Source organism: Megalops cyprinoides, chromosome 9 (genome assembly GCF_013368585.1).
Source record: "Megalops cyprinoides isolate fMegCyp1 chromosome 9, fMegCyp1.pri, whole genome shotgun sequence".
Classification (NCBI taxonomy): Eukaryota; Metazoa; Chordata; class Actinopteri; order Elopiformes; family Megalopidae; genus Megalops; species Megalops cyprinoides.
In genome coordinates, this window is record NC_050591.1 from 10,020,514 (window position 1) to 10,034,440 (window position 13,927).

At 48.5% G+C, this 13,927-nt stretch overlaps 1 protein-coding gene across 1 annotated transcript in view; it reads left to right on the top strand.

Annotated features, from left to right (window-relative positions):
• Positions 1–2,377: 2,377 nt before the first annotated feature.
• Positions 2,378–13,927, top strand: part of LOC118783438 (protein Smaug homolog 2) — a 28,480-nt gene continuing 16,930 nt past the window's right edge. Inside the window, exon 1 of the mRNA XM_036537310.1 lies at positions 2,378–2,609. Coding sequence (XP_036393203.1) covers positions 2,414–2,609 — 196 coding nt within the window. The 5' untranslated portion in view covers positions 2,378–2,413. The remainder of the gene's footprint in view (positions 2,610–13,927) is intronic.

Below are 13,927 nucleotides of genomic sequence, written 5' to 3' on the forward strand. Positions count from 1 at the left end.
TTCGTGGGCAGCTGACCTTTTTTTGGCCGTGTGAATAATACACTAATATGAATTCACAAATTTGTTTTTGTTTCTAGACATCTTTTTCTACAAAGCATATCTTGATCTGTCTGGAGGTGGAGGGCAAACTGTTGGGAATGAGTCATGTTATCTCATGTGGTGTTAGGCGTTCTCCTTTAGGATGACATTATATCAATCTCTGATATGATTAACACATGATGTTTTTGCAGAATTCGAAACAAATGGTTATTGCATCAAGGCTGGCCAGTAATGTAATGTAATGTAAAAGGTTGATACCTTTTGCTGTGTGCCTCTGCAGAAGTGAAAAAGCAAAATGTGTGTGTCTGCCTCAGTTTGGCTGTTGCCCCTGTCAGCCCTGTGTACTCGCCCTAATGCTCTGCTAATGTTAGGATCCTGAAATTGCGACACTTTCAGCATTGTTGGGGGAGGGAAGCCTTTTGCAAATCATTGGAGGGATTTGAAAATGTCTGAGCAAGCAGCTTTTTGTTTCAGAGATCTGCAAAGCTCATCTCCAGTGTTAATTTTAGCTTTAGTCCAGACCCACCGCAGTTTCTGGTCTGTGAGAGCTGTAGAAGGCTGTACAACATGGTACCTCATCACAGCAGCTGGAGGTATTTTCCTGATGTGTTCCTGTGGTACATATTAACCCTTGATCCATCCCCGAGGGACGAGCTGTAGCCCAGAATGGGCTTCAGTCTGTACACTTTCATAAGATGAAGGCCCAGTGACTGAAAGATCATCATATAAACAAGAGGTCTCAAAGACCACAGTATGTGGTCAGGTTTCACTGATGTCTGTGAGTGTATTCTAAATTGCATCCCATCGTTTTTGTTGTGTGTTCAACCCATCATACATTAAACCAGTCAGTGCCATTTAAGAAATGCAGAGATCGCCATGGAGAGGGAGACATGCTAGCTAATGAAAATCATTATTATAATTTACAACAGTGGTTTCTCAACTTGTGTGATTCAGTACATAGGCCTTTCTGTAAGGCATATGGGAGTGCAGTGAAATACAGGAAGAGGCTAATTACTGGCTTTGTATCAAAAAGATTTATCTTCACAGTTTAAGCTTTTCATTAGTGAGTTAAATAGTCATATAATCAAATAAACAATTTCAAATGGCACAATTATGATAAATTAAGAATAAATTCAAATGATCACAAAACATGGCAAAATAAGAGCTGCACAAAGAAGTCAAGCATGGATTAACACAAAATGTAAACATTTTGAAATGGATAGCTACCTAGGTTTGATACTTGCAGCTTGTTAGCTCATGTCCGAAGTGAAATAGCCAGTAAGCAAATCTAGCAAGATATTACTCATCTCCAAAGCTAATGAAGACCTGGCTGTATGCATGAGCTACCACATCAGTCAGTTGCTAATCTTTTCCGTCTTCGAGTGTAATGCTGTTGGTGTTAAGGGTGCTCATACAGTCAATGTGTTTTCATATTATTGAGTAGACTTTCAGCTTAATTCATCTGACGGAGATTTTTGGTCTGTCTGAAAATTTTGTATCCTATAAAGGGGTACTATGGCGTTTTGTAAAGTTGAGAATCATTGTATAGTCATTCTGGTTCTCATTTCCAGTGGGGCTTTATACCAGTAAGAACAGGAATGAAAGCCTGCATTGAGTACCATGGCCTTATGGGACCAGGCATCTCTTTGCTTCTTTGAATTACTAAAGACTAAATGTTCTTTAGCATATTTCATCGGTACATTTACCAAGAGAAAGTGCAGTACGAGATCACAGGGGTGAGTACAGCATTACTAAATTACAAAAAACAGCTTGCTGCTGTTAAAAATAATTTCTATTTTGTTTTGTGAAACCAATTACAGTTTCACTCAGGGCTTGTCTTCATGGTTGATGTTCTTCTCACAGAAGCGCAGGGCTGTTTGACTGTTTTGGGCTGAGTGTGTGGTTGTGTGGGTTGTGTTGGAGTGGGAAGGTTATGACATCCTGTCTTCTTCTTCCCCGACAGCGGCAGCCCTCCTGCCTGGGAGCAGGACAGAACAGGAGGTTCGGCCGGAGCTCTGACCGCTCTGTCTCGCTGGAATGTTCTAGAGAGGGCGCGCAGCCCGTCGGAGGTTTCGCCGGCCGGATCTGACAGGAGCGGCTCGTCCTTCGTCCCCTCCCCTCCTCGCCCCCCGCCCCTCCCCGTCCCCTGAACCATGTGAGGGACTCCGGCCTCCTGAGCCGAGGGGATCTGAACGTCATTTTGGGAAAAGCCGCTGCCGCCTCCGGTGGGTGGGGCGTGAGCGAGCCGACGCGCCGTCCCGCGCGGAAAAAACAAGGAGTCTCCGCCACCCCCCGAATTCTCTGCGTGCCCCCTTCCCTCCCCTCCCCCTCCCCCTCTCCCTTCCCCCCCTCCCCTCCCCGAGGGGGACCAACCATGATGTTCCGAGACCAGGTGGGCATCCTGACCGACTGGTTCAAGGGCTGGAATGAGTGTGAGCAGACGGTGGCGCTGCTGTCGCTACTGAAGAGGGTGACGCGCACCCAGGCCCGCTTCCTGCAGATCTGCCTGGAGCACTCGCTGGCCGACTGCACCGAGATCCACATCTTGGAGGCCGAAGCCAACAACGCAGGTAAGAGACGGCATCCCTGCCTGCTCCGCTCACTGACTTTCCTCCACCAAACCTTCAGCAGCAGTGTCGCGTAGTGGTAAGGAGCAGGACTTGTAACCGAGAGGTCGCTGGTTCGATTCCCCCGCCGGGGCACTGCTGCTGTACCCTTGGGCAAGGAACTCAGCCCAGAATTGCCTCAGTAAATATCCAGCGGTACAAATGGGTAACATGTAAAAAATTGTAACCTTTGTGAGTTGCTCTGGATAAGAATGTGTGCTAAAAGCCAATAATGTAAAGTAAACATTCTCCCAATGCTGCTGTAACAATGTGGCAAAGGATACACAGGTGTCCATTAAAGGTCTGCATGAGCCTGAGTCTGAATCCCGAACCCAACCTAACCCATGCTCTGCTGAACCAAATCCGGCCCAAAGATGGTAACCTTGTGTATCGCCTGACTCGGCCCAGGGGGTCTGCTGCTTGTGCAAAAAATCTAGCGGTTACCAAACAGGTAATGATGAAATGAAATCAAGATCATGTTCAGCAGCTTGCATATATCAAAACCCAACCCTCTTCTTTTCGGTAAAACACAGTACACTCAGTGAATAATAAATGCCATGTGTAACATTCAGCAGCTTAACATTAACACGGTACAGTGCATCCTTGGAGAACCCGTTTCATCAGGTCCTGTTGGGTTCAGGTCAGTTCAGGGCTTGAGCAGTCATACGGAGTGTACCTTTGATTAATGTTGCTAGCAGACCGCAGCCTTTTTATCGTATTGCACAGATAATGTAAACGTTGTACATTTTCTCTGCGTTCTCTGATGGAGATTGATGAAGGTGGTGCTTGAGATGGTGGAAGGACATTTTAGCTCAATCTCGGTCAGATATGCTATTTGCCATTTTCCATGTCGCCAGCCAACCACTGATGTGCATTAACATGAGACTAACCTAAGAAGAAACAAACTCGTGATCCTGTTTCCCAGATTTTTTGGCTTAGTGTTTCTCACTATTTGTATCCCCATGGTTACACAGTGGATACAGGCAGGGTTACACCGTGGCTAACTGTCATATGGAATAGAGAAGTGGGAGGGGATCTGTTACCAAAAAACAAACACAGAAACGCTTTGGTCAAGCTTACCAGTCCCGCGACTGCACTATCTGGTGTCTGTAAGCCAGCAATTTAGTTTGAAACGCATATGTACAAATTAATCAGAGTAGGGCCCCTGTAGTTGTGTTCTTTTTGCTTGAGAAACACTCAGCACATTCCAGTTTGTTTGGTATCAAGCCTCCATGCCACAGAGAGGAGATTCCGTGGCTTACAGTGGATGTTGATTTGAATGCACGAACATGCTGTCCGACAGTTACAAGATTTATTTCTAGTCAGACTTCTTACTCAAGCATTCTTTTCAGACTTTGTTTCAGCACTTCATATTGCATCTTTTATGGGTTTGTTTGGTGATGAGGAGTTTGGTTCGACAGAGATTTTTGCCTTTGAATTTAAAATCTGAATCTGAAATTTCCATGTAAACTGGCTACCTGAAGGGACCTATTACTCATTACAGAAATTATCAGTAAATACTGAGCACACGTGTTTCCTGGATGTGGAGGCAATATAATGATGGATTGATTTGCAGTTATCATTCATTCAGAATGCTTATCTTTATGGCTGGAGTATAAAGCTGGAAACAGCTGATGCGACAGGATAGATTTCCATTTAGGAACAGTCCTTTATGGAGGCAGTGCACTGCAGGTCACATTTTAAATGATTGTGGAGTTTTTTGGAGGGTGAGGTTGATTAAACGATCAGAGTGGCTTGTTAAGGTGTTGGCTGTGCTGTGTTTAATCCCCCCCCCCCCCCCCGGGGGACGTGGCTCGCGGCGCGGCGAAACCGAGGGGTGTGTTCCTCCCTCTGTGCGCGTCCGCTTCAGAGCACAGATCCCAGCCCCGGCCATCTGTTTGGCCCGGAGCCGTCCGCCCCATCGTACACCGTTTACGTAAGCGAGCGGGCGCGAGGTTCCACGCGGGGCAGAACCGGAGAAAACCCGCCGCCGTCCGCCAGCGCCGAATCCCCACGGCCCGGCCGCGTCGGGTCAGGAGGAGCGGGACGTGAGCCCCCTGCCTGCTGGACGGCCCCCCCCCGGCGTCTTTTCCCTTTTCCGCCGCGGCCGCCGAAGCGGCAAGGGAAACGCATTCTCCGCGGAAAACGCTGCGAAGCAGAAAGCTGTCACATACCAAGCCAGTGAGCTCGAGCGAGGGCCCCAGGCACGCATCCAAGAGCTGGAATTCAAGAATGCGGTCTTAAATAACAAGTGGAACTGGACCTCGGAAGCAGACGGCGTGCACCCCTGCGGAATCCAGTCCTTATGACCCCGGGGTGCCCCATTTTAATTCCGTCTTATGAGAGTTACATATTGAACACACACCGCCGCGCGGGCGCTGTTTCTGAGTCTTTCCGAGGCTGGCCGTTTTGTGTGTTTTTGTGAAATGCTGCACAGAGGTGTGACCCAACCGTTCACCCTTCTCGTGTTACACTACCATACACTTTTACAGAAAAAACAAAAATGCTTCAGGAGAGCATGGAATAGCTAGAGTGCTGAAGTAGTATATATTTGCTGATATGCTTGGGTCCAGTTTTTCCTTTGATTGTTGTACTGGACACGCCCGCAAGCATTTGCTTGATGACCGTTGTTTGAAGTGGTGATAAACCAAGCAATTCTGCTATTACCTATGTCACACTAACAAACCGTGAATGCTAGTTGTTTGTTTTGCATATTTGTACACAGGGGAATCATGGGATATTGTACAGGAGTGGCCATAGATCAGATGTTGTTTTCAAAGCTTTTGTTCTATGAAGATTGTAGTTTCTGCTCACAGGTGGTGTTATGAGTGGCTCAGTTGTTTGTTTCCACTGTATATCCACAGCCATGTGCAGTTGCTTGTAATGTTGTTGCATGCATCTCCTGTGATCGCAAGCGTTAACGCACTCAGCCATAATTGTCAGGCTCTAGATTAAGAATGACATTGGCATTTTCACACCAGCTCGGAGTCCTTGAACGGGAAGATGAGAGCGGGTCAAACAAGGGCGTGGGGATGTGCAGGAGCAGGGTTTCAGACGCTCGCTGTCAGCTCCCGTGACAGCGGGGTGGGTTGAGGGGGGGGGGGGTGCCCCGCGTCACCACCCCCCCCACCCCCGTGGCCGCCCGTTGGCTGCCTCGCTGGCTGGCTGCCACGCGCGGCCCCTGAGTCATGAGACGGCAGCCCACTCCCCGGGGAGCCGGCGTGCGGGGGTGGAGGAATGCGGACATTCAGGAATGTGCTCAGCGCTCTGAGCTCACAGGAAGCAGGGCGCGGGCAGGCCCCGGGGGGGGGGGGGGGGGCTCCCACTTTCACTCTCTCTCCAGAGAGGGAGAACGAGAGAGGGGCGACGCAGGGGCGCAGGTTAAACGCAGCTCTCAGAACCTCAACCCCCCACAGAGAGACAAACGGCTTCACACACACACACACACACACACACGCGCGCGCGCGCACACACGCATACACATGCACCTCGCAGTTTGGCTACGCTTTCTGCTCTCTGCATTTCTCGCTGCCCAAGGGTCAGCCAGTTTCCGCTCACGCTGTACTCATTAATTAATAAGCGTAAGAGCTGCGCGCTCACAGCGGGTTGCTCCAGACGAGCCGTTCACGTTAACTCCATAAATACTGCATTATGGGAGAAAGAAAGAAAAAAACCGGAACGGAACACGCAGGAAGTCCTCATTCCGCCGTCAGTGTGCAGCCTGTGTTCACAGTCCCATTGAGAAGGACTCGGCCTGTGACCCCGTCACAGCTCTATTACGTGTAAAGGACCTTTTTCATAAGAAAACTTTAATTAGATTTCCTCTTTTAAATTACAACAGATTTAATTTAGCAAAGTTGCTCTTATTTGATGATAATTTTTTTGTGCAGATGTCGAGAAAAGTACATGGAAATGTGGTTGCATATAAGGCTTGTAATCCAGACCTAGGCCTAACGGTGTGTTAGAGCAGCAGTGTGGCGTAGTGGGAAGGAGCTTGGTTTATAATCCTAAGGTTACCAGTTTGAGTCCCAGGCTGGTTTATTCTAGTTACTCTGGGAATGGGTGACTGCTAAGCAAATAAATAATGTAATGTTTAAGTAGTAACGATTCACGAATCATTCCATGCACCCTACCGCAAACCTCAGTATTTGGTGAACACAGAAGGCTGTGCTCAATTGCTAGTGTTGACACATTCGCTCATGAATAGATATCATGATGTAATATATTCTCTGAATGCTATGTGGTATTTAACTGAGGACACCGTGTACAGGCCCTGAAATCTTGACCGGCAACCATTTCATACATTGACGTTAGAAACGGTGAACAAATACGAAACTGGTTCTGGATCATGCTTTTTTTCGTGCTGAGAATATTTTAAGACCAGCGAGTACAGGATAGTCTCCCGCTAAGCAGCTCGCGGGGAGAGAGCTACCCGAGACATTGTGACTCGGTTTCGGCCAGCGAAAGGGGCGGCCCTCCAGCCCGGCCGGCGTTCTCTGGATCCCCACCAGATGCCGAGAGCGTCATCTCCCGCGGAACCCAAGGTGGAACCGCGCCGGGCACATTCCTACAGAAGCTTCCAGTGGGGAGCCGAGCGAGCTGCAACAATGATATCATGCCTGTGGTGTTTCCTGACTGCGTCCGCGTGTCCGCAGCCCTGTGGAAAAGCGCACATCCCGCCCCGAGATGACGAAGAGGCCGGGCCCTCCGCCAGGAAATACCCCCCCAACACACGCACACACACACACACACACACACACACACACACACACACACACACACACACACGCATGCACGCGACCCCCAGCTCATGAAAAATATCATCAGCATTCAGTAATTTTCCAGTAATGACGACCGAGAAGGAGCACAGCCTCGTGGTCTCAGTTCATCTCTGTGGTAGACCTCGCCCCTCGGCTCGGAAACGCATCATTTCAGAGAAGGCCGACCACAGACCCTTTGCCGGCTCGCTCTCATCACAACTCTGTCCACAGTGTTTCTACCTGCATTTGCCAGCATCTTCTGAGCAAAACTTTCACTCAGCATCCCTGGCCTGGTTTGGTTATTTCACAATGGTCCACACTGAACATTTAGAGTAATTAATAGCATCTGTGTGCGTGGAATGTTAAGCTTTACTCTCTGAAATGATCACGGTGAAAACTTTGACATTCTTGAGGTTCTCCATGGAGAGGGACAGGACCTGTCAGAGACAAATATTTCACTAGGAACTCCAAACCAGTTTTTCCACAACCCTAAAGCACATCCATGTATTTGCATGCATTTGCATTTCTAATCAAAGCTTGGATTAATTATTCATTCTGATCTCTTAATTGCTAAAGCACTAGCATATAGGTCAGTAACCTGTAAGATCTGGAATATTGTTACATTAATACACTGATAAGCAACAGATGAACTATTGCAGAATAAGTAACCCTATTTTAATTGAATGACAGGCTTCACAGATATGCTTTTGTGTACGTATATTTCAAAATGTGAACAATTTGGCTGTGCATAAAAATGGGCATTAAAATCTAATTAGGAGGTCAGAGGTGTTATTTTTGAAATGTTAATGCTTTTGGAAATATAATCATATAAAAACAGCTGAAGTGATATTTTTGGGCAATGCAGTAAGATTGAATAAAGATGTCCACATCTCATGTAGAAGGATATCTCAGAGAACAAAACTGGCTATTCAATGGCACTAAACAGGCTCCTGCTGCGCTGTGGCAGTCTGGGGGAGCCTCCACGTGCCCCCCTCTGACCCCCCCCGTGTGAAATTTGGCATCCTGGCATGCCTCATACACAGAGACCCACACAGGCTTGTGTCTGCTGCTCAGAACCGAAGCTGAAGCTGCTTATTATTCCACACACACGCGCCTGCACTGAGGCACACGGCTCCCTCCTCATTCCACCATCAGCCAGGAGAACCCTGCAGCTCTGTAGCTCTTCCTCCAGCTCTCTCTCTCTCTCTCTCTCTCTCTCTCTCTCTCTACCTCTCTCTGTCTCTCTCTCTCTCTACCTCTCTCTCTCCCCCTCTCTCTTTCTCCCTCTACCTCTATTTCTTCCATTCTCCCTCTCTCCACAAGTCCCTTTCTTTAGTTTTTCCTGACCCATCCACCTGTCAGAATGGTTGAACCCACCCAATCTTGGGTAAATGTGGTACAGAGGCAGCAAAGACTCCCCCACTATATTGTCATCATTATTTTAGCTATAGAGAAGGGCCTGTTCAGCTGCTTAAATTTAGGAAAATATCAATGGATCTGAATCACAACGTCTAGCTGGATATATGGTGGCTGTAGCAGGGGACTGATTCTTTTTTCCGTTGGTGTATTGATCATTGACTCCCTCCCACCTCAGGCTTTTTTGGGCGGGTTCCCCTCAGCGGGCAAACTCGCAGCAGGCTGCGTCGCCGCCTCAGACACAGCTGACGTTGCGCTGCAGTGCCTCGCCCGAGCCAGCCCTCCGGCGACATGACTAACCGCTCCGAATCCTGCACACGCACCCCCCCCCCTCCCCCAGCCCCCACCGTACCCGTCACACATCAACTGTCTCCCCCTGTCTGCTTACGGTCTGCAGTCTTGCTTATTCAGGTCACTTCATGTCATTTTTTTTTTTCCCCCCGAAAATGAGGACTAAGTGGTGGTAATCAGATCTGATGAGAGACACTGCAGTCAGGCCTGTCTGCTGCTTCATTGAAACAGGAGACATTATGACAGGAAAAAGTCATTTCATTATTCCCTTAATGGAGAACGCTGTTAGTTCAAAGCTGGAAAGAACGGTAAGGTCAGACAGACACACGGCCATGGCAAAGGGATGCGCCGCATCTGGGATATTAAACAACAGGAAGAGGCGTGAGCCGTTAAGCATCCCGCAAAGCCGGCGGGCTCCTCCCTTATTTCGCCATTGCCGTGTCGGCCTGCGCGTTCTGTTTGCTTTTATTTTTTCCTCAGGAAACAGCCCGCGTGGGAAAGCCGTGCCAGGCCAAGGTGGCACGGCGCCGGCTGTCCTCCCTCACCGCGCTACCCCCCCCCTTTGCAAGTTCAAACAGGCAGATAAGATGCTAACCCCGCTTGTCTGACTCAGTGACGCTGACAGTGTTCCAAGGAGGCCTGTTTCTACCCATCCCCCCAAAAAAACCCGGAGAGCTTAACGGCTCGCGCGGGCTCCCGTGCGTCAGCGCGGGCGCCCAAAAAAGAGGGAGCAGCCGTTAGCGCGGCTGAGTAATGCGAGTCATCGATCAACAGGAGCGCTTGCTCCTCAGAGAGGAAGCGCACAGGTCGCTTTCCACCTTTTGCGCGTCACAGAGTCTGATGCAGTTTACTTCAGCCACCTGAGGAGGGCTCGGTGTGGGTCACGGTTGGGGGCGAAGGGCGACGGACAGCCACCCGCGCCCATTTTCGAGCCGACCCGCTGGGAGAGGTGACCCGACAGCATGAAACAAGTAAAAAAAAAAAAAAAAAAACGGTCCGCGTTGGCTCCGCTGTGATGCGCGACAGGAAACCCCCCGTTTCTGCCTGAGCCCGAGCCGGCCTTGCGCTCGGGGAAGTGACGATAGAATCGAGTTTTGCATTTCAGACGGAAGCCTGTCTGCGATCTGAGAGGACAGGCCCGGGCCGCTCTGACCCCCTGGCCCGCGTCAGAACTCAGGAAAGCAGCACCGCATGGAGCGTTTGGCTGGGGAGTGAGAGGAACGAGAGAGCACTGACTCACTGCGACCCCATGGGGAGGAGGAGGCCTGATTTACGATGCTGCGGGTTGCTGCCGTGCAGAAAGGGAAACGGGAGGGAGGGTAGTGATGTCTGCGCTGCCCCATTAACCCCGCTTTGTTGTGGCTGACGGTTCACACTTTCAGGTATCGGCTCATCATGACACCTGCCATGACTGATAACCCTCTTGAACCGGGCAGAGCGTGTTTACATTCATATTGAAAATTCTTCTACTGTGCCGTGACTGCTTTGCACATTTTTTCCATCCAGTTATTTTGGCCAAACATTATAGCAAAACCACCAGTATAATAACTGGAGCTGAACACTGATTGTGGGATAAAATGAAAGAAAACCAGTCATTATGATAATAGTTTTAGGCTAGATAGTAAAAGAGAAGGCCAGGGACTTTACTTCAAATCTGTATTTCTGTATTTTCTGTATTTCTCAACAATTAATCAAAATAGGCAGCTGGCCTTTCTTTTGAGGTGCAGCCATAGACAGGACTAATGCATGAAGTACAGTTTGAATTATAATGAACAGACTGTAGTTCTGTACTGCATTTCCAAATTAATATCAAAGCAATGTCATCGCTTTATATTAATGCTACTTACAATGCAGGAGTGTGTTTTTTTTTTTTTCCCCTCTAGTGTCTTATGTAACCTCTTTTATGAGACCTTTAAAGCTGTTTACTGTCTGGCTTTGCTGCAACATCAGAAGAACCACTTAATATGTTTAATTAATAAAGCATCTTTCACTGGATAATCTCATTTCTTCACAAAATAAATAACCAGACAGTCCAGATGGTAATGCAGACAGAAGATGGAAGAAAACTGGGACAGATGGATACGCAAATAATACAAGCACCTACAGGTACTCTGTAGCGATATTAAAAGGTTAAAAGAAAAACATTAAAATACTGAGAATGTAGAATTCTCTGGGGGGTGCGACTCAGGCGCTAAGCCAAACCAGGAAACCATCGAAGGGCCTGCAACCTGTACACGTTATTTTGAAACGGTTCTAAATTTAACAGCCTGGCCGATGAGAAACCAGGCCAGGTGCTGTGTGGTCAGACCGCAAGCCACTCCACTCATGATGTACGGCTGGCTTCTCCCGCGTCAGACTCCGTAAAACGCAGAGCATTGCCTAGACCACAGGATGACATCCTGTGTAAGCTTTCCCCGGCGGAGAGCTGTGGAACTTTGAGAGGAACGGCTCGCCTCTCAGGGAGGCGGGAGGTGGAGCTTTACCCGGCGGAGAGCTGTGGAACTTTGAGAGGAATGGCTCGCCTCTCAGGGAGGCGGGAGGTGGAGCTTTCCCCGGCGGAGAGCTGTGGAACTTTGAGAGGAACGGCTCGCCTCTCAGGGAGGCGGGAGGTGGAGCTTTCCCCGGCGGAGAGCTGTGGAACTTTGAGAGGAACGGCTCGCCTCTCAGGGAGGCGGGAGGTGGAGCTTTCCCCGGCTGAGAGCTGTGGAACTTTGAGAGGAACGGCTCGCCTCTCAGGGAGGCGGGAGGTGGAGCTTTACCCGGCTGAGAGCTGTGGACCTTTGAGAGGAACGGCTCGCCTCTCAGGGAGGCGGGAGGTGGAGCTTTACCCGGCTGAGAGCTGTGGAACTTTGAGAGGAACGGCTCGCCTCTCAGGGAGGCGGGAGGTGGAGCTTTCCCCGGCGGAGAGCTGTGGAACTTTGAGAGGAACGGCTCGCCTCTCAGGGAGGCGGGAGGTGGAGCTTTCCCCGGCTGAGAGCTGTGGAACTTTGAGAGGAACGGCTCGCCTCTCAGGGAGGCGGGAGGTGGAGCTTTACCCGGCTGAGAGCTGTGGACCTTTGAGAGGAACGGCTCGCCTCTCAGGGAGGCGGGAGGTGGAAGCGCCCAGTTCTCTAGCCGATGCTGACGATGGGACCGATGCTGCCTCTGCTTCGCTGCTCGTCGGTTGCGTCTTCGTCCGTTCTGCCTCTTGGTCTTCCGCACCCTCACGTGACAGGCGATGCGTTGGGTTCAGCTCGACAGCCACTGTTCGAAAGAATGCTGGCTGGAATAGGGTGATACTATGCTGGTAAAACGATGCTGAACCTGGCATCTGCTGACCATCTTTTGCTTGTCAGTCATGTAAACAGTACATTCTATTCCACATTCTGTTCCATTATGTCACTGTTATTTAGCAGATGCTGTTATCCAGAATGACCTACATAGGCTTGAATATTACGATTGCAAATTTTTACATTCATAGTTTTATCTATTTATATATCAAGAAAAAGAAATAGTAAAAAATATGCCTAAACTTGTACATAAAGAAGTATACCGAATGCATACTGTGTGCCGTGGCATTCTTATATCCACTGAGGAAGAACACTGCTTGTTAAAAAATAGATTTTTGCACAAAAACTCCATGTTTGAATGCTTACATACCTCAGTCTTTTGAGAATTTTACTCGATTGGTAGCCGTTAACATTGCATCTACAATCCATTTCCTTACATGGAAAGATAACTATGCCAGTTGTGGCTGTTAGGTAAAATAAAGTGTGATATGTATCAGAATATAGCTCCTTAATGGAATGGGTTGAGAACGAAGTGTGTGTGATGAGTAATGTGAGTGTCTTCCTCCCAGTCGCCTTCAGCTAATTCCAAAAGCATCTAAGTGCGGTTAAATGGCTTATGTAGCGTGACCACCTGACTAGTGTCATTAGTGAGCATCCACAGAGCAGCGTGGCTGGAGGATGCCTGGAGGAGCACCGCGTTAGCAGAAGGGACAGGACGAGCATTATGTGCCCATTATCAGTCTTGGAGGCTAACGCCAATTACGCTTATTATCGGGGAGTAATAACATTCAGCGGATATTGGTCAGCCTCGAGTGTAGCCTGCATGTATCATGCTAAATCGCCAGTGATGGGACAGCGGTTAGTTCCCATGAGAAGAGTCATGTTCAGTGTTGCAACTGAAGAGGGTGGACTACATTGGAACTGCTGTGTTGTTTGGTGCTTTGTCAGTGTTGTAATGAGTAGTTTGTGGATCTGCTGTATGCTTGCCATTGAAATGCTTGTTATTGTGTAGATGGATGTTGGTAACTCCAGGAGGTAGTGCTAGAGCTCTTGATAAGTGCAAGCGGTAGGCCACGACCTTGCATTGATCTTAGAGGCACTGATGATGAGAAAATAAAAAGCGGCCACAAAACAATCTGTAGATTAGGTGTTGTATTTTACCTTTCTCATTGGTCAGATATTGCGACTTAGCTAACAGAGGGGATCTGAAAAAAATTAGATCTGCAGATTTATGGAAGGAAGACCATACATTCAAAAAAGGCTTGCAGTCAAGACAGTTAAGATACTTCAGTTTGTTTCGAAATATACAGAATCAGCTTGTGAATTTTTGATGACTTTGATGACTAACTTTATCCTACCCACATTTGTCTGAAATGACTCTTTGGCTTAAACATTCTTTGAAAACTTGCAAGTTTGAGCCTTCTATCGTACACAAGGTATGTCTTCTGTCAGTCAGTTAGTAGACTTCTATGGTTCCAGTGATCAATTTGGGGTGCATAAAGGTTTGTACATGAATACATTTACCCAAAAAAGTACATAAGCTAAC